The sequence below is a fragment of the Glycine soja genome, chromosome 12, assembly GCF_004193775.1.
Source record: "Glycine soja cultivar W05 chromosome 12, ASM419377v2, whole genome shotgun sequence".
Taxonomy (NCBI): domain Eukaryota; kingdom Viridiplantae; phylum Streptophyta; class Magnoliopsida; order Fabales; family Fabaceae; genus Glycine; species Glycine soja.
This window is the reverse complement of record NC_041013.1, coordinates 38,507,623-38,528,829: the sequence shown is the minus strand read 5'-3', so window position 1 is coordinate 38,528,829 and position 21,207 is coordinate 38,507,623. Positions and strand designations below refer to the sequence as shown.

General features: G+C 34.2%; 4 protein-coding genes across 6 annotated transcripts; 2 read left to right on the top strand and 2 right to left on the bottom strand.

Moving 5' to 3' along the window:
- Window positions 1-886: 886 nt before the first annotated feature.
- On the bottom strand, window positions 887-5,020 carry LOC114380025 (BTB/POZ domain-containing protein At3g44820-like). Of its 3 annotated transcripts, none has more exons than XM_028338917.1 (4): window positions 4,579-5,020; window positions 4,318-4,387; window positions 2,082-3,299; window positions 887-1,990 (listed from the first exon to the last, which is right to left on the bottom strand). In XM_028338917.1, the coding sequence occupies exons 1-4, from the start codon at window positions 4,626-4,628 to the stop codon at window positions 1,421-1,423; spliced, it is 1,908 nt and encodes a 635-aa protein (XP_028194718.1). In that variant the 5' UTR covers window positions 4,629-5,020; the 3' UTR covers window positions 887-1,420. The 3 variants fall into 3 exon arrangements, with proteins under 3 accessions (XP_028194718.1, XP_028194720.1, XP_028194719.1); XM_028338919.1 differs by having other exon boundaries at window positions 2,082-3,175; window positions 4,579-4,609; XM_028338918.1 differs by lacking the exons at window positions 4,318-4,387; window positions 4,579-5,020 and adding an exon at window positions 3,387-4,289.
- Window positions 5,021-7,617: 2,597 nt separating this feature from the next.
- Window positions 7,618-8,046, top strand: LOC114378997 (serine/threonine-protein phosphatase 7 long form homolog). Its single transcript, XM_028337565.1, has one exon. It carries the CDS (start codon window positions 7,618-7,620, stop codon window positions 8,044-8,046), a length of 429 nt encoding a protein of 142 aa, XP_028193366.1.
- A 3,255-nt stretch (window positions 8,047-11,301) lies between these two features.
- Window positions 11,302-14,420, bottom strand: LOC114380031 (UDP-D-apiose/UDP-D-xylose synthase 2). Its single transcript, XM_028338926.1, has 9 exons — window positions 13,928-14,420; window positions 13,595-13,687; window positions 13,395-13,502; window positions 12,803-12,917; window positions 12,572-12,705; window positions 12,368-12,469; window positions 12,149-12,241; window positions 11,922-12,057; window positions 11,302-11,791 (listed from the first exon to the last, which is right to left on the bottom strand). The coding sequence occupies exons 1-9, from the start codon at window positions 14,195-14,197 to the stop codon at window positions 11,679-11,681; spliced, it is 1,164 nt and encodes a 387-aa protein (XP_028194727.1). The 5' UTR covers window positions 14,198-14,420; the 3' UTR covers window positions 11,302-11,678.
- Window positions 14,421-18,833: 4,413 nt separating this feature from the next.
- Window positions 18,834-20,728, top strand: LOC114379435 (GDSL esterase/lipase At5g22810-like). Its single transcript, XM_028338086.1, has 5 exons — window positions 18,834-19,207; window positions 19,313-19,443; window positions 19,563-19,796; window positions 19,961-20,216; window positions 20,325-20,728. The coding sequence occupies exons 1-5, from the start codon at window positions 18,970-18,972 to the stop codon at window positions 20,516-20,518; spliced, it is 1,053 nt and encodes a 350-aa protein (XP_028193887.1). The 5' UTR covers window positions 18,834-18,969; the 3' UTR covers window positions 20,519-20,728.
- The last annotated feature ends 479 nt before the right edge of the window (window positions 20,729-21,207 follow it).

The following is a 21,207-nucleotide window of genomic DNA, read 5'->3' as shown; positions in this document are numbered from 1 at the left end:
CAACGTTTGAAATGATACCCTTCAAACCTAAAAGGTTTGTTGAGGTCATTGTTGTTCGAGCCAGTAATATCTACGGTAGCCATAGCAGAGCCGAAACCGTCTTAAAATTGTTGTAACAATAGTTTATGGCAAACCGAAAAAATTATTGGCTGAGTCGCGGACAATGTCGCTTTCTTTAAGACGTTTCGTGGCACTGCCAAAAATTGTGCAAGCAGACTATCAACCACGAAGTCTCCAGGATAAAACAGCCCAGATCACTGTATAAGATTCCCACTGCACTAAGGGAACCTTTTCTAGAATTACATCCTCTTGTATGACTTTAAAAGTCACTCTAAAGCCACCCAAAAATATGACTTGAAAAGTCACTCTAACAGCCAACCGAAAATATGACTTGAAAAGTCACTCTAATAGTCAACCGAAAAGTATGACTTTAAAAGTCACTATTATAGCCAACCAAAAAATATGACTTAAAAAGTCACTCTTATAGCCAACCGAAAATATGACTTAAAAAGTCACTATTATAGTCAACTGAAATTTTAGAGCAACAAAAAGAAAGGGGGAGAAGTTTGTCGGAAATGCATCGACTGAAGTATGGGAGGGAGAAAGAAAAGTTGAGGAAATGCTTCTCAACTGGGGCAAGGAAAAAAGAAAAAAAGAGCTCTTTATATATAGAGAGTGAAACACTATTCAAGTGTTTATCCTGAGCGATGTGGGATTTGAAATCTTTTTTTTCTTTTTTTTTTCAAACTTTCATCCACATTCTCCTTTGTTCTAACATTATCATTCAAGTAGTTTCAACTAATTAAAATTTATATAGATGCAGTAACTACCAAACATCATAAACTTCAAATTGCCGACCCTAACAGAGAGGAAAGAACCGCATAAGTGACAAAGACCATAAAATATTTGCTTTTGTCATTTATAAAGAAATTACACTCGTATCACAACTATACTATATTTTGTCATCTATGAAAGAAGCTATGCTAGAAGCACAACATTGTCAGTTACATTCGTTTGTTAGCTCTCCAACCTTTGTGCATGAGCTTTGCATCTGCACTAGGGGGAACTTATATGATTCTTTCTTCGACGGCAATAATGTTCTTCACACATGGGGTCTAAAACAACATCTTCCATTGTCAATATCTCCAAATTAAGAATAAAGCTATACGGATAATAAATACAGAAGCTATTCCCCAAACAAACAGGACAATATGTGAAATTGCCTACATAAGTGTACAACAAACTTTACACGAGGGAAAGAAATGGAAAATGTTCAGATATGCAAACTGGTGAAATAAAAAGGCATAATGGATTAAGAAACATTTTCCTTCCCTTTCCCTCGTACAAAAAATTTAAAACCACACAACACTGCTATATGTATACATGAATAAAAGAAAGGGGAGCTCTGGTTTCTTGATACTCAAGTAAAACTTTCTGAGTGTTTGGACTTATGGGAACGCCGTGCCCATTCAATGGATGCTCTTGGTGTGGATCCGGTGCGGTTGAGGGATTCTGGTTGAGCATCTGATGGTCGTGGAACAAGCTTACACCCGATTTTCCTGGCAACCAACCGAGGCGAGCTTCGTGAACTGTGAGATTTTGTCACACTTTTCATTTCTTGCTTTATTTTACTGAACTCTTCTTCAAGTTCTCCAACTCTAGAACTCATCCTATCCATATCCACCTTCAAAACCTGGTTTTCACGCACAACAGTCACCCATCCATCCCTTTGTACAATTTCACTTGCTGTGTCGCCCAGGGCAGTTATAGGAACAGGAGCTGCCGGAGCAATTTCACCATCCAATGCATTGAGACATCCAGCTAATGCTGTTCTCAAATGCAGTTGTTCAAAGAAGAGCACTTGAAGAACAACTCTGAGGGGTAACCTGTCATTTTGGGAAGCATGAGCACAAGCATGGATTGAGAGTTTCTGGTAGTCTATGATGTTGCATAGTTCTTCCTTCTCTCTATCAGAGAGCCAAGGGTGAGCCTGCAAAATACCATAAGCAGTGATCATCAAATTAACAATCCATGACCACAAATAAGCTTTTATGTAAAAGTGTAGCTCAGAAAAATCAAACCTTGAAATATATGTCCAATGCCCTGTAAAGCCCATCATGCAATAATCTTGATGACTCAGGGAGGGCCTCTGCAAGCCTGCGTATCTTTCCCGGTTTTAAATTAACATCAGAAGCAATTTCTGCAATGTAGCTATCCATCAACTTGGCAACTTTCCTCAACGATTCAGATGATGATGATGGTGATGCTGATGCTTGCAGGTCACGTGATGAAGGAGAAAAGGGAGTTAAATTTGATTCTGTAGATATAAAATAATGGACAATTTGTTCAATACATTCAGTGTTATATAATGCATCAGAATCTGAATAAGTAGGAATCAGAAGACTATCCAAAGTTGCAAGTTCCAATTGCATCCCTATTCTCCTCTCTAAAGAATCCTTGCAAGTTTGACTGACATTCAATATCAAAGCCACACGAAGAAGTCCCAGCAAGAATCGACAATAAGATTTTCCCTTCTTGTCAGGAAGAAATTTCTCAATGCTTTCCAATAGAACCCTCTGATCAACTGTGGCAGGTGTCAAGCTGAAACTTGCAACTGTTCTGGCCTTGCCACCTTGTCCACCGTGCCACCGACCTAGACCCGGCAAATGCTTTCTAGAATAGTACATTATGGCACCTGCCAGGTTTTCAGGTCGTATGCCTCTCGCTTGCATTGTCTTAATAAGCCTCTCAAACAAACTCACACTGAGATATGAGATGTCTTCAAACCACCAATCAGATTCTGAGCTCCGAATCCTAGCACCAGTATTTATACCATTCCAAAGAATGCTTCCACCAGGGCTCTGAAAACTCCCATACATCATCATGGGCCATCCAAACAGACTTGGGTCTGTACAAACCATCATAGATAGAGCATTCAAACACTTACCCACTAAATGAAGCTTTTCAGCTTTTGGTAGAACAGGCTCAGAACTTTGGAGAGCCAAAATACAATCTTTCCAGTTGCGCAGTGTGTTTTTATGGAAAAAACTCTCTGATTTTGACAACAAGTTGCCTTCTCCAAATTCATCTGTCATTTCAAGGTATTCTGCAGCACAGTGAACTGATACCACATTTCTGGCTGTCAGTTCCACTCGATACCCATAACAGAATTTTGCTGCAATTAAGAAAGTGTCAGGACCACCAGGAAATTCTTCCAGCACCATTTTCAGAGCCCCATCAGTATTCTTGGACTCTTCATGTGCTCTAACAATTTTTCCACATTTTGATAAAAGAGGAAACTGCAGTTCCATAGCATATCTAATTCAAACTCCAATGCAACAGTACACAAATAATTTTTCATATTAAAGGCATACCAGTATGACTACCATAAAATGAAGCCTTGGATTACAGAAATGCCCACTAGTTCAGGGTGTGATCATGTAAGGAGTCCAAACTGAAAACAGGAAAAACTAGTTCCCAAAGCCATTTTCTCACTAACATCTCAAAACTCTAACTTTTTCCTCTTAATTATGATGGGAGGCCTACAAAACTAATTTATTTAAAACCAGAACAAGTGTTCACAACATGTGATAGACCTCATCTAGTAGCATAACTTCCAACACATCAAATCATGCGAGTCATACATGTTTGAAAACTAGATAAATTTTAAGCTTCATCACTAACTGGACAATCAAGCATTAGTAGTTAACTATCTGCACGAATGGAGGTACATCATGAATTACATCCAATAACTTAAAAACAAAATTTCACAACCATCATCTTAAATAACACCAAAATGAACCGAAATACAATCCATTAAGAATTTAAGACAAACTTGTCCCTGTCCCACCCCTAACTCAACATAAGCTGCAGGAATTTCAAAGTTAAACTCTAAAAATAAACGAACAAGAACATCACAACTTTTGAGGACAATACAAGTGGATTACAGCGTACGAAAATGTACAAGGTTGTCCATAAACTGGTGGTATTACACTAAATTCCAATACATAAATAAAATTTATGGTGAAATGTGTCTGGTCTTTGCAATAGGTGGTATATAACTAATTAACTATACATAGCAAGTCTAATCCAATTCCCTTATTTGAAGAGGGATACTTAGTTTCTACACTTAAACAACAGAGATGGAAGAAACCAGAAGCAAAAACATAAGCCACAAATCACATTAACTGGGTTGGATCAAATTCCAAAGTAAAAACCACAAAGAGCGGTAGGATAAATCAGAACCACAAAAAAACTAAAAACCCAACAACTATTTCTTCTATCTGTAGACCAGTAAGAGAAAAGAACTCTGTGTACCTTGTGAAGATGGAAAGTGACACCATCGATGGAAACAGTGATATCACTTGGCAGTCCCCCATTGCAGAACCTATCAAAACCACATACCCAAAAAAATTTAAACAAAATAAATCACATAAAAAACTTTTCTTTTTAAAACAACAGATATGCATGTCTGACTTGGAATCCACCCAGTAATCAGGTGAACAAAAAACGTGTCATTTTCTCATCACTCAATTGAAAGAAGAAAAAAAAAGGTGGAAAGTTTGAGAGAGGGAATACCAGTCACTGCCTTCTCGACGAAACCCAGAAAGCTTCCCAGCTGGAGCCATAGGCGAGGGAAGGAAAGACCCTCTTTTTTCCACCTTACTCTACCAACACAACATCATTGTTTTTTCCTAAATTGTTCACTCTTCTTAATTCTAAAAAATAAAAAAATAAAAAAAAAAGGAAAAGGCAAAAAGCAAAAGGTAGAAATGAATAGTTAGAAGCCAAGGAAGGGAGCAAGAATAGCGTGTATCTTTTATATGGGAAAAAAAAAAACTACCCAAAGTATGGTACAAAGAGCATAGCCCCTAGAAATAGAACAACTAAAGAATTGGAAATTGGAATTAAAAGAACAGAAAATGATGCAGGATCACGACGGCAGAAACGGTCGTGGTAAAGTAAAGCAAGCTCAAATAAAAAATAAATAAAATGGAGCGCCATTAACGTAAGTTAAAAGTTTGGTACTTACTATATACTACTATTATATATTTATTTATATGTATTATATATATTGTAGTCATAATAATAACATGATGTTAATGAATGCAAATGAATCAATAAATGGGACGGATAAGAAACAGCATAGAGGAGCGTAGTCGGGGGCCAAGGAGAACATTACAGGTCAATAAAATGACAGGCAAGTGTGATGTGAGGTGGAAATTATTTTTTGTCCCTCTGTTTGTTTTCTTCCTTCAAATTCCTTCTTTATTCTTTTAAATATATATATAAAGTTTTGTTTGGTTATTCTTTGGGAGTTGTGCACTGTACAACAACTTTGCCCCCTACAGAATCATACCCAATTGCAATTACAACACGCGTGGCTTTGATTTCCTTGTTGTGTTAATGAGGGCGAGTGGTTGCCACTTGCCGTCGTTTGGTGAGTAGGGCCTACTACGCACACTTAAACATGGATGCCATCGGTTTTTTGGAAGTGTAACATGGGTGCCATGGTTTGTGCTTTGTTTGGTGTAATGGAAGTGACAAGGAGAAAAGTGAGAGAGGAAAAAAGTATGAAAAAATTTAGACAAATTAGTTATTTAGAGGAGAGAAGAGAAAAAATGAAATGAAATTTCATACAAATATCTCACCAAAGATGGTGAAATTTCAAGTCAAAGGAGAACAATAGAAAGACATTTCTTTTGTGTTGTATCAGACAAGATTTATTGAGATATATAATTAAAAACATATTTCCATTAAGATATTTTTGCCAAAAAAGAGTTTTTTAGTTGGCCTGAACTTAGAAATAAGGAGAGTGGGAATAGCATTTGAGATGAATGCCTCTAAATCCAATTGATGGCCACATGGACTTGATTCTAGCTTTAACGTGTTTCTACAGCGTACGAGGTTCTCTCTAATTTTTCGTAGTGTTTGGTTAAATCAAAATTCAAAATTTTCAGACTAGGGCAAAAACATCAAATGGGGGTATTTTTATAAATTATTTATCAAATAGGGGCTCTTTTGCAATTATTTACCTGGGGGTCTGTTTTTTTATTACAAAGAGCCTCCCAGATATGTGCCTCCGCTGTGCACGCGACATGTGGCGTCGGCGCGGCGCACGAGGGAGCAGCAGGTAACGCCCCTGACGCGGACGCGTCTGCTAGCGCCTTAGGACTGGGCGCGACTGGTGGCGCCCCTGCCGCAGGCGCGACCCCAGGCACCTAGGGACCAGGCACGTCCCTCTCCCCCACCCCCTCCAGCCCGTTAAAGGGCGGTCCCCACTCCCTCCTGGTCCCCCCCCTCACCCCACTCCCTCCTTCTCCCCCAAGTTCCCCTCTGTCCCCGAGGCTTGTCCCCCCCTCCCAGCACTCCATTTTTGTTTCCCAGCAAAGTTGGTATGTTGATTTTTTTATTATTTTAAATTTATTTATTTTTTATAAATTGTTATATTTTATTATTTGTATGTTTTTTTTGTAGGTAGTCATCTTGTGTACAAGAAAATTGTATTAACTCACAACACAACAAGTTTATTTTCTTTATCTTTATATATTTTTGTTGTTAGTTTAATTTGTTTATTATTTTAGTTATTTTTTATTAATTATATAACAAATTGTTTATTTTTGTTACGGTTGTTTAATTTTTAGAATATAAATTTAATTAAGATTCATAATAAATATTACTGTAATATTGTTATTAGGCGTATTTAAAAAAGAAAGGCATATATATATATATATATATATATATATATATATATATATATATATTCTGAAATTGGTGAAATTGAGGAAAAAAATATATATTTTTTCTGAAAGTTGAGAAAAAAAATTCCTCAATGTAAAGAAATTATTTTTTATTATATATATATATATATATATGTTTATTGAAATTGCTGAAATTGACAAAAAATATATATATTTTTTGAAAGTTGAGAAAAAAAATTCCTCAATGTGAAAAAGTTATTTTTTATCATATATATATATATATATATATATATATATATATATATATATATATATATATATATATATATATATATATATATGTTTATTGAAATTGCTGAAATTGACAAAAAAAAATATATTTTTTGAAAATTAAGAAAAAAAATTCCTTAATGTGTAGAAATTATTTTTTATTATATATATATATATATATATATATATATATATATATATATATGTGTTTTTTGAAATTGCTGAAATGGAGAAAAAAATATATATTTTTTGAAAATTAAGTAAAAAAATTCTTCAATGTGAAGAAAATTTAAATTACGTGTTTGTTTCTAAAATTTAAATTACGTGTTCGTTTCTAAAATTTAAATTACGCGTACGTACTTGACTTTATTTATTATTTATGATATGTGACTATTAATTTTTTTTCTTTCTATACAGGAGTTATAATATGGCTAGTTCGTCATCTTCTCATCATTATGACGTGACATCCAGACCATTAGAGGATGATTTATTGTGGATGCAAAAAAATCATATATCCCAACATATTTGGAATGGTGCTAATGATAGGACGTTAAAAATCCGACGAGCCACACCACTGTACAATCATAGAGAAGCACCGCCCGAAGAAATTATTCCTCTATTACAAATTTTGGGTTTGTACCCGATAATGAAATTGGCGCAGTTGAAAGTGAATGGAGCATTGATTAATGCTTTTATTGAAAGGTGGAGGCCAAAAACGCATACATTTCATTTGAAGTGTGGGGAGGCAACTATTACACTTCAAGATGTTTCTGTGCTACTTGATATTCCTGTGGATGGAAGACCTTTAATTGGAAATACAAATATTGACTGGTTTGAGTTGTTTCATGAATTATTGGGTATCATGCCTGACGATGCTGCAATTGATGGGAACTCAATTAAATTGAGTTGGTTGTCTTCTCATTTTGCAAATATTCATGATTTTACAGGCAACCAAGAAGGCCTTGAAAGATTTGCTCGTGCTTGGATCTTACGATTCATAGGAGGGGTAATGTTTGTTGACAAAAGCCAGCAAACGGGTGCATTTGAAATATTTGCAGTTTCTGAGAGACCTTAGAGAGTACAACAGTTATGCATGGGGAGTTGTTGTTTTGGGTAACCTTTATAGAGAGATGTGCATCACAACAGACTATAATATTAAATTAATAGGCGGTTTCACTCTCTTGATTCAATTATGGGCATGGGAACGATGCCCAACGTTAGCCCCCTCAGTTATTCCTCCACAACAACAAAACACGCCACTTGGTTACAGGTATACTTTCCTTTACTATTTTGAATTCATTATTAATAAACATGCTTGATTGATGTTAATCATTATTCTATGTAACATTTTATTTTGTTATTTATTTTTTTGTGAAGATGGTTGGGAGGTGAATTGCATCACATAGGCAATGACAATTTAATTGAGTTTCGTCGTAAATTAGATGTCATGAAACGCGACGAGGTAACAATTTTGATGTTTGTTTATTAAATGATGTTGTATTTCTTAATTAATTTATTAAATTTAACTTTTATATGCAGTTTGTATGGATCCCTTATACTGGACATGTGGAAATGAATTTGAGTCAAGTTTGTTTTTTTGGGTCTGTATTATAGACACGTATCATACTACTTATTTGTTTTCAAGAAGTGGAATGGCACCAGCCGGATAGAGTCATGAGACAATTTGGAATGCAGCAACCTATTCCGGGACCAGTAATGCAACCCAACAACATACATGACTTGACATTAAAGGGAAATGAAGGAAAAAATTGGATGCGACTAATGCAACCCGCGCTTAATGAATGGAATAGTCGCTATGAAAGGAGAGTAGAGCAAACGCCGCCACAAACAGGGACCCTCAGTCTGAACTATGAATATATGAGGTGGTACAGGCGTAAAACAAAAGTTTATGTCGACCCAAAACATGCAAGAAGAGGACTATTGGTATACATTGTCCATTATAATTTAGAAAAGAATGTTGCGCTTATTGAAGATTATTTTAATAACTATTCATTTATTTTCTATGCAGGGTGAAATCGCCGAAACACTACATTTTATGGTGTCGCCTGTTGGGAGAAGGGTTTGTACTTTTGACGATTTACTGCCATGTATCGAGAAGATCACTTTTTTGTCTGAGGAAGAGGATAGGATACTTGAGGCACATGAAGATGCTCCCCCTTCTCAGCCACAATTTGAACATCAACAGTTTAATATACTACAACAAAGTGTGGAGACTCGAGGCTTAGCGCGACGTCGGGAAACTGTTGATGCAGCAACGTATAGTTTGCCTCCGATGCCAGAACGACAACATGGAATGTATTACACACCGCCGGCATTCACCCAAGAACCGTCTCAGATGCCGCCGATGTATTCATACCCACATGATTTTCAACCAGGGTATAGTTTTGCAGGCATATTTGGGTCCTCTCCTCCTTCAACAGGAACTCCTTCATTTACCCAAAGTGGTCAAGTATCGACCCCAAATGCCCCACTTGCTAGTCCGTGGAATGTACCTGGAGATATACCCGACATGGACGACTTATTAGGGGTCGATTTACGTCATGATTTCTCGAACAAGTGGATGAAAGGGCGAATCGTAGAAGAAGAAATCCTGATAGGGCAGCTAGAAATTGGGACCGGCCATGTGGGACTTCGTCGCGGTATCACAGACATAGTGATGATTGATTAATAATGAGTTTACATTTTTTCCGCATGGTTTAACATTTTCATGTACTTTGTATTATTTTTTTCCATGTGTTTCATATTGTCATGTACTTTGTATGATTTTTTTTCATGTTAATTTTATATTATTGTCACTTTAACGTTTCAATCTTATTGTGCAATGTTTTTAAAATAAATAAAAATAAATAACCATAATGTTAATGACACATAAACCAAAAGTGATCTCTAATGTAATTTAATGGCCAAATCAAAAAAGAATTGACCAAATCAAAAAGCATTTTAGGATTTCAAAATGTATTTTATTGAAAATGTACTTATATATACTTCAAAAAGAGAGAATAATAAAATATAAAAAAATAACAAATAATACTAATAATAAAAATGAAAAAAAAATTAATTTTTGATAAACAAATAATAAACAAATTAAAAAATATACAATTTAGAGTATATAAAAAATAATCTTATTGAAATTTTGGGGTGGGGGGTGTGGGAATAAAAAAATAACAAATAATACTAATAACAAAAATGAAACAAAATTTAAATTTTTGATAAACAAATTAAAAAATATACAATTTTGGGGTGGGGGAAGAGGCTGGGGGGTGTGAGAAGAAGAGACTGGGGGGGGGGGGGGCAGGCGCCTGGCTGCCCTACGCTAGCAGTAGCGCCAGCAGCAGGGCGCCACCAGTGGTGCCAAACCCCTGGGCGCTACTAGACGCGCCCGTGCCAAGGGCGCTACCTGCTGTGCCACGTGTTGCATGCACAGCGGAGACGCCTGTCTGGGGGGCTCTTTGTAATAAAAAAACAGACCCTCCAGGTAAATAATTGTAAAAGAGTCCCTATTTGATAAATAATTTGTAAAAGTGCCCCCATTTGGTGTTTTTGCCTCCAGACTAGAGTAGTGAAGAAACCTGTTTAAATGCTTGATGAAATCAAGGAAAATTAGTGGTCCATCACAAATTCTTTCTCTAGCAAGTCTCTTAGTCCACCATTTTGCTGTGGGTATGAATTTGATAGTAGTAATCTGTAAGTTTTTAAGGGATAGGAGCCAATGCCAACTGCCAAGAACCAATTTCCACAGCAAATATCTCAAAACGTGTTTCATATTGTAGCTATTCTGAATGTTTAAAAGCACTTATTTTAAAGTTAAGCAGAATTGTTTTTAATGAAATTAATTTTGAATTTTTTTTAAAAGATTAAATGTAATTCTGATATTTTTATCAAATACTAATCATATATTTTACATATTAATATATGCATAATTCTCAAAGTTAATTATTGATATAGAAAAATAAAATATAGATCCTAATTCTTCCGTTTGAAGCACGTTATTATGTATTTATAGAATAAGCCACCTAATTAAAAATATAAACTAAATTAGTCTCCTTTTATTGCTAAACAAATTGCATTGATTTTCACTTTCAAAGAAATGCACCAAGTCTTTAGTACCAATAGACATTCTTTGGTGGGGTTCTTCGTTCCTTAACACAATGCTACACCCATGATTTTTGGCTCAAACCTTTAAACAATTTTTTTATACATTGTAAACGTGATTTTCAACTAGACGGATCAGTAACATTTTTATGTGCGTGAGGATGAAGGTCGGTGGAATTTATCAAAATTAGGAGATGTAAACATATTGCTGCAAAAGTAATCCATAAAAATAAATCAATGACCATTAATTTAGGAAACATATGATAAATGTTACAACTGAATATGGAAAGACACCCCCCTACAACATAAAAAAGCTTCTTTCTTCGTATAAAAGGTCTCCAAATATGTCTAGTGGCCCCAAGCTCTGCGAGAAAATCACATTGCAGTAGCACATATTGTCCTTGATAATTAATAATAAATTCCTACTTCTTCATAAAAATGCAATAAATAAGGCATGGGCTACGTTGGCTACATTGGCTACCAAAACCAAGGGGGAAATTACCATGTATATAAATAAAATCAACCATTGAACTATATATAAGTGCCCCTATAGGCAGAAACACTCTTCTCAATGCAATTCAATACCATACAAGTTTAACTTGCCACGGGCTTTGCAATGACTTTCTTAACGGCTTCAGCATAAGTCCTGTGCTGATAGGTGAGAGTTGATTCAAGCAGGTCCCAAAGTGAGGTTTTAGGATTCCAGCCTGATAAAGAAGTAACACCCCATTAACAGGTAAATTATTTTAAGAGGAGTTTGTTCAAAAGACTGTGTCAGTATTCCTAGCATTTCTCATTTTAATAATCTCAAAGGTAGAGTAGAACAAGGAAACATACCAAGCTGCCTATTAATTATGGTCATGTCAGGAATTCTCTTGTCACTATCATCATATCCCTCACCATAAAATTCTTTGGAGCTCACATCAATAGTAGGTTTTTCCAGAGGTGCTTCTCCACTTACCTTTGAATAAACCTGCAGAATTGAACGAAAATAAATGTTGAATGGTCCCAAATACCATGTTGAAATTCTAATAGGTACAAACAATCAAACTTAATCCTCTAACCTGAGTCATCATTTCAGCAAGCTGCCTAACTGTAACCTCATTGTTTGGGTTTCCCACATTAAAAATATGTCCATTAGCCCTGGCGGGATTTTCCTGTTAAAAATTATCGTTCACATTTAGTTGAACCATCCAACAAGAATAATAGTTTAAAGATGAAATTCTACAATCAGAACTTAAAATATATAAAGTTGCATAAAAAGATTGGATATGGGAACCTACAATCATCAATAAGACAGCTTCAATAGCATCCTTAATATACACAAAAGTCCTCTGGGATTGGCCACCATCCACAAGCTTGAGGGGCTCTCCACGGAGGAGATTCTACAGAAAAGGAATGGAGAAAATATTTAGAATCATTATCCAAAAATATCGAGTAACATATATACAAGCTTAAACAAAGTCTAAATCAAAATGTAAACTCACATTGCTAAAGCATGCCAGAACCCGAGGAACACCCTCACTTGGGCCATCAATGCCGGGAATGAAATCCATTCGTGGTCCAATCCAATTAAAAGGCCTCACAATTGTGAATTCCAAGCCATTTTCAGCACCCTCAGCTGCCAACAATGTCATCTCAGTGAGACAAAGGTCAAGACATGAAAAAATGGAAACAGTGTACGCAATAAAAAATTAAACCAAACAAAATCAGCTCACCATAAACAAGCCTCTCAATCAACTGCTTAGCACAGGCATAGGACCATCTCTGCTTTTCAATTGAACCAAAAATACAAGGAGACTCATCCTCCTTAAGTACGTAGTATGCAGGATCCTACACCAAATTGAAAACAACATAACATAACTCAGTTCATTACCAAAAAAAAGAAACGCAACAACCAAACAACTCCCTTGCTAAGATCCTATTTAGATAAACTTTCCATATGTACAAGAGAAGGAAATAAGAAGATAAAACAAATTGTGCTTCTCTTATAAACTAAAATCAATTTACGCAATTAACGTTTATAGAAGCTCTCTAATCTAACTTCTCTAAAAGCTAAAGTGCTTAACTTGATTTTAGTTTATGCAAGAAGTTCAATTCATTTTACTTTTTTCTTCTATAAGTGCTCATGGAAAAGTTTATCCCAACAAAACATAAATAACATGAACAAAAGGAAAACACACAATTGTTGATTTGAAAAGATCCAAGGTTGCTAAATAACAAACCATTGATGCATTGCAAATTTGAAATCATCATTGGTTATACACAGATCTATAGTAGTACCTCGCTTCAACGAAAGTGAAAGCTCACCTGACGAAGAGGACTATCTTTGGGGAGGAAGCTTCCAATCGTTTTCCCATAGACTTCACACGTAGAGAAATGAATGAGACGCTTGTTGTTCTCTGAACAGTACTTCACCTGAACCCAAATTCCAATCCTCAATTTGAATTTCCAAACACACAGAAAACAAAGAAAAAAGGGAGAGAAAGTAAAGTAAAAGTAAGACGCACCACAGGAAGCGCGTCGATGAAGTTGCTGTAAATTGTGTCAAGAGGGCGCGTGTTGTAATCCGCGGGAGTGCAAATGGCAGCCAGATTAATAGTCTGGAACAAAACACAAAATTGTGAAACTCATAAGAAAACTCACAAACTAAGATTTGAATCTCCGCGGGGAGAAGTATATATATATATATAGTTTTATTTATCGAGAGAAGAATTCAAATTCGATCTAGGATCTGTTATTTTGAACCATTAAATCAATCTTATAACTCTATGATGAGCAATATCCGCATATTTTTAACGTTGGAGGGTGTCTGGAATAAAAAAAGTGGATAACTAATTTACCAGATCTGACATTTTGATGAGGCCTTCGAGACGGGAATCGTGCTTGATGTTGAGGCGATGGAACTGGATGCGAGAGGCCCAAGGGAGCGTGTGGGGTTCCAAGAGGTGTTTGATCTTGTCATTGTAGACATCCAAGGCGAGGACACTGTGAGGGGTCTCCGACATGAGCTTCTCGCAGAGGTGGGACCCAATGAAGCCACCGGCGCCAATCATGCAAATGGTGATGGGCTTTATGGGGTTCCCATCCAGATCTACTCGCGACGAAGCCATTACTCAGAAACAATCAAATCGATAAGAGAAGAAATTGGGTCGCTGGAGCTTATATAAGGATTGAGGAGAGCGAATCCTTTCTCTCTTCCACCGTTACTGTCACTGTTGCCGATGATGTGATGGTTTTGCACGCAAAGTATTTGGTTTTAGTTTAGGATTTAAATAACTTTGTGTCTTCTGGAATCGAAAGATTTTATGGTGCTGTGATTCAGAATTCATTGCCTGTTAAAATGGTCTCGTCTAGTTGTCTCCCACAAGTTTTCTTTCTTTCTTTTTTATTTTTCCATGACGTTTGATGATAAATTTGTCATTGTATTTGTTTTTTTTGAAAGTATATTTAAAATTTTGTCTGAAAATTTAATCTAAAAGAAACAATTATTGAGATATTTTTGTAAATTATAATCCAAACGCATACTAAGTAAGATTAGTTGCCAACCGAAGAAAAAGAAAACATTTTATTGTTTATTCTCCTTACAATTTGCAGAATTAGAATTCATTCCGGTCATTGTCCCTCTCAAGAGGTTTTTAAGAAGATGATGTTTACTAGTATTTTAGCACATGTAATTTATAGGGCACAAATTAACTTTATATTATTAAAATTTATAATAAATAAATAATTTAAATATACAAATTATATTATAATTTAACTTTATAAGATATAAATATTTTTGAATATGTATTATATTTTAAATTTATGATAAACAATTTATACTGTAATATAAAATTATTTTAAATTATTTTTAAAATATTAAAATTTAATTTAAAAAAAAAGATGGAAAAATATACTAGAAGGGATAAGAGGTGAAAAAAGTTCCTGAAAACTTATCATTTAAAAAAAAACTCTTTAAAACCTCTAATTTAATTCATGTATATACTAATTTTTATAATAAATTTATAAATTTTTTTATGACATTCGAAAATAATAATTAACCTTTGGACCTTTAAAAAATATTTAGTTTTTTTCTATGAAAATTTATTTTCTATTATATGTCATAAAATTATTTTAAAAAACACATAATAATAAGTATTTTATATAAAATTTAATATATTTATAATTTATTAAGTAAGCTTTAATTTTTATAATTGGTCCCTCTTTCATTTAAATTAAATCTGACCCAATCCCTGACCATCACCCTATCACTGTCATGAGTAGACAAGTAGACTGATCATGTGAGTCCATTAAATACAAAGACTCAAGTAGATGTGTCATATAATTTTAAAAAAATAATTATGTCATAAATACTAAAATCTTATTTAGAATAAATTTTGAAGTATAGAGAACTGACCATATAGAATTCTGTCCTCAAGAGTTTTGACACTCCATGCCTTCATCATCAGAATTTTGTTTGTATAATTATCAAAATATATAAAATAAAAAAAGATTTTTGTTTGTAGAATTTTCAAAAAGATAATAATGTGGTTGGCATTTGGCATCAAGGAAAGCTTAGATCCACATCACACACACTGCGCATGTTATCCAGTTTGATGTACAGCTAGATATCTTATAAGTCGTCAACAACTTTACGCGGTTCTGTCACACACTCACAGGCTCACACTACTCAGCACATTATTTGTTAATCTAAAATTTCTCTTAAATAAACCAAACAATGTTAATGGATGTAAAATAACTATGAATTGAATTTTCTAAATATTATTTAAAACGTGCCGATTTTAAATAGTAGTGTTTTAATATTGTTGATGTTTTTATATATGATTAAATATCTTAAAAACATTAACAGATTCAAACAACATCATGCTTATCAAAACTCAAAAGTGCAGTTCTATTTCGTACGAAGAGTTTTAAGTACGAAGTATACGAATTCAAAATTCTTTCTTTCTATTGATTGAAACAACAATTAAATAACAACAAAATAATTTAAAAATTAAAACAAAAGTGCAGCAGTCATTCGTGCAGTGGGTTCGTGCAAAATGTTTCATACCATTAAACTTTTCCGTTTTCAAGATTATATTATTCGAGTGGAAATTTTCAAAATAAAGTATTATTTATAATTTTAGTTATCAGCAAAGTATGTAAAATCAAATTTACAAGTTTCAATCCAAACACACTAACAAATACTCATTATTTCAATCCTCACATAATTTGCATTGCAAAGCATCTATTTCTGTGCAAATGTGATAAAGTGATGCATGGGTTCCATAAGTGGATAGCGTGTACATCTTTCATTTCAGTCTCACTTTCGTCCTATCATACAAATTGAAAACAATTCAATTATCACTAGTTTGATTACAGATTTGAGTCTGTTACTTTTGAAAAATCCAATTTTACCCTCACTTTAGGTGGAAAAGTTGCTTCTACAGAGAATATGGGACAATTTGTTTAAAATTATAAAAAAATAATTTTAAAATAAGCTGTTTTTTAAAAAGTATAATTTTAATAAGAAGATATGATTTACTTTTTAAAATAAGTAGAAAATTATTTTTTAAAGACAGAAATATTTTAGACAAACACTGAAAAATAAAAGGTTACTTATTTTATTAAAATAAATATTTTCTTCGACTAATAAATTTCAACAAATGGACCCTATATATTCCATTGGATTTAATAATTTTCATGAAGAGGATTAATATTTCCTATGGATTTTGATGATTGTACACATTTACATCATTGTTTTAGAAGAAAAAATGACAACCAAAAAATGAGTGAAAAAGTTTCTTTTAATTTTGTTAAGTCACCAAGACATTGATGTGTTTCAGTTTTATTAATAACTAATATCTATATAAAAAAAACCTGGCACAAAATAGAAAAAAGATAGAGTTTTTCTTAGTAAGACTACACTTAATTTTTTTCTCTCCTCATTGAGAAGATTTTTGAAAATAAAGAAAAACACATTTTCAAAAGCATACGTATTATATAAATGGCAAGTGTATTTTACTAATGAAAAGGATGCCATTTTCTACTACATAATTTTCTTCACTGAAGAAGGAGATAATATCCTCTTGCATTGTCTTTCTTTCAAAGTAAACAAGCAATAACAATTCTTTCGTTTTTCACAGGAACAAGTCAAAGCAAATGGAGGATCATTCAGTGTAATGAAAAGGCCATAAAAATATTTCACCCACCAAATTTCGCAAATGGCTAAAACCTAAGGTCACAAGAAACAGTTATCTGTTTCCAACAAGAAAAGCAATATTGCGAGTTGTATCTAGTCTATAGCTTATAATGATCTTGATTTCCCCCCGAGCCTTAATCTTAAATTTTTAAGAACTTAGTTAGGCTTAGTTCCTTTTTAAATTCTATCCCTTTTACAAATTTTGTAAGACATAAAAGTTTATCAATTATCACAAGGGTCAAAGCACGAACATCAAGTGCTGTTACGTCTGAGTTATTGTATCTTAATTTCTTCCACTTGTTTCTTTTCTTTTCTCATATATGTTGCGCAATGTTGTGTTGTACATTTGGTATGGTCGAAAAGTGCGCTTGTTAAAGAAGCTGGTACAGCTCAGTATGTCACGTGCAAGACTATACTTGTAACCAACGTCCTTTCTTACTACTATATTAACTTTTAGTCAGGTTTTTGGTTTTGGGAAATGTAGAAAACAGACTAAGAAAAAGGTCATTTGTTTGCTTCTCAAATTACATTTCATTTTATGCTGCAAACTATTTATAGGACATGTATGGATTGCTGTTGAAATTATTGGCATTTCAATGTAAATCCAACATATATAAGTAAAATAAAAACAAAAATAAAAGTAATGATACTTTGACAAAATTACTTTTGACTCATAAAGTAATTTTCCATCATATTTTTCAAACGTGCACATAAACTTGTTTCTCAAATTACATTTTAAATTGTTGGGAAAACTCTGACTTTCTGACTTCCGTGAAATTAAGATAAACATTTAGTAATTAAAAGTAATAATGGAGCATACGATTATAATTCTCCAACATGAAGATTCTTTCACTATACAAAAGAATAGTACTCTAAGGTGACTCACTAAGTTTGAGGATAGAGACTTCCCAAGTTATTTATCTTCTCTCAAAGAGGCTCTTTCTTACTCTAAGAAGTGGATTCCCTTGAATGGTTAGGAATGAAGGCTCTTACCTTTGTTTATATTACTCCACATCCACAATGAACGGTGGAGATTATTTATATCTTAGGGTGGAGATTAATTCTCTAGAATGCTCCACACATTCTAAGAGTCTACACTCTTCTACTCTCTTCCATATTCTTTCATAAAGTTCCAGAAGGTTTCACATCTCCAGAATATTCTAAAGATTTTCACATTCTTTCACAAGAGAGTTTTATACTACTCTAGAGTTCTAGAAAATTCTACACTTTTCTAAAAGCTCTAGAATTTTCTAGAATCTCTCCAACTAAGAAGGGATCCCAACACAAATATTGTTCGATTTTGTTTCAACGGTGTATCTTGCAGCTCAGGACATGATCATAAATTCATTCGTGTTTTATCGCAAAATTAAGAGACAATAAGATGGTTACAGCTAAGAATGTTTATGTTGCTACTTGCAACCTACTTTTAATTAAAAAAATTGTACCACCTCAACGTGTCAATTTTAGTTACATTAGAAGCATGCAATACGTTGATAAGATACTGAGAACTTATAAATTTCTATATTGATTTTTTACTTGTGTACCTTGATAGTTAAGTTGAAACATTTATAAGATTCTTGAAACTGCAGCCCTGCCAAATTAAACCAGATCCACTGCATGCTATAGAGTATATAGACCTTTTCAAATCCTGCACTTTCTCTCTCTCTGAAAAAGCTCATTGTTGAAGAGAAACTCAAAAGCATGGGGTCTTCTAGTTATTTCTTCACTTCCTTGCTTCTGGTTGTAGTGTTCAATCTGGCTAAAGGGCAGCCTCTGGTCCCTGCATTGTTCATATTTGGGGACTCTGTGGTTGATGTGGGAAATAATAACCACTTATACACCATTGTTAAAGCAAACTTCCCTCCTTATGGAAGAGACTTAAAGAATCACAATCCAACAGGGAGGTTTTGCAATGGAAAGCTTGCGTCAGATTACACAGGTATTCCACAAAATCTCCATTTAATGAAACACCCCTTTATCACCCACATTTTCTTGTTTTTCAACAAAAGGCTTGCTTGTTTGATCTTTGTTCCTTTCCCTACAGCTGAAAACCTTGGATTTACCTCTTACCCCCCAGCTTACCTCAACTTAAAGGCCAAAGGAAACAACCTCTTAAATGGTGCCAACTTTGCCTCAGCTGCTTCTGGCTACTATGATCCCACAGCCAAGTTATACGTAAATATATCCTTGGAAGTTTGAAACTCTCAATTTGTCTTTTTTACTTCTCATCATTATTGGTAAAGCCTAATATGGGTATTTGTGTGTTTTCTTTTCTTTGTTTCCTATCGGTCTAGCATGCAATTCCATTGAGCCAACAGCTGGAACACTACAAAGAGTGCCAGAATATATTGGTGGGAACAGTAGGGCAGTCTAATGCTTCATCAATTATATCTGGTTCTATATATCTTATCAGTGCTGGGAACAGTGACTTTATTCAGAACTATTATATAAATCCACTGCTTTACAAGGTTTACACTGCTGATCAATTCTCAGACATTCTCTTGCAAAGCTATGTCACTTTCATTCAGGCATGTCTTTCTCAACCTTGGCATATTTGCTTCAACAAACCATGTTCCAGTTAAAGAAGGGTTATCAATAATAAAAATTTAAGAAAAGAAAGAAAGAAAGGGGTATTTATTTTCCTTTGCTGATTTTGATTTGCATTTCCAAATTCCAAACATGCATGTAACAGAATATATATGCACTTGGAGCAAGGAAGATTGGTGTGACAACATTACCTCCAATGGGTTGTTTGCCAGCAACCATCACTCTCTTTGGCTCTGATAGCAACCAATGTGTGGTTAAACTAAATAATGATGCTATTAACTTCAATAAGAAGCTAAACACCACATCTCAGAGCTTGCAAAAATCGCTTTCTGGTCTCAAATTGGCCATCCTTGATATCTACCAACCTCTCTATGACCTTGTCACTAAGTCTTCTGAAAATGGTACACACTTTCTAAGTTTCTAACCCTGCTAATCCTAGAAAGCCAATCTTATTATGCATAACTCATGAACAAGTTTTCTTTGTGTGGCATGCCCTACACTTTACACAGGATTTTTTGAAGCAAGGAAGGCTTGTTGTGGAACAGGCTTGCTAGAAACATCTGTGTTGTGCAATCAGAAGTCCATAGGAACATGTGCCAATGCATCTGAGTATGTATTTTGGGATGGTTTTCACCCGTCTGAGGCTGCAAACAAGGTTTTGTCTGATGACTTGCTGGCTGCTGGCATCTCTCTCATATCCTAATTGAACACTTCTAGGCTCATATCTGCTTTTGTGGTTACTGTTGTATCAGTTTGGCTTATGTAAAAGACGTTTGAGTTCAATTACAATGGTTACTGTGTGTTTTCAAGTTTCGTGTAATAAGACCAATATTCCTATGAGTTTTCATGTAAAATTTCTATCTTGAGTATTCAAAGCTGCTCCTGATGGATTTGTATTCAACTATTTTATTTAGAGAATTTAGTTTAATGTGACAGATAAACTCAAACTACTCGAACCTTAAAAAAATATAAAAGTTAAATTTAGTGATAATAGGAATTGACTTTTTCTCACCCTTTACTTCGTAGGGTTTTTTTTTTTTTTTTGAAACAGTTTGCTTCACAGGGTTTGGTACTTTGATTTCACGTCTTGGATAAGATTTTTTATATTTCGAATGTGATTATAAGAAACAAATGTTTATAACTTTCACATTTTAAACATGATTCTTTCCTTCTTAACTGGTTTCCAAACATTTTAAGAAATTTAGAGTCGTTGAGGTTGGCAAATGCCGTCTGGACTCTCTTTATCGAATAGTAATATAATGTCTAAGTAAATTTAGGACAAAATTTAGACCAAGTTTTTTAAGTGCTTGTACTGTTGTTCTTTAATTATAAATTAAAAAACTTACATCAAAAGGTATTAGAACTTCGAGAGTTAAGCATGTAGGTGGTAGA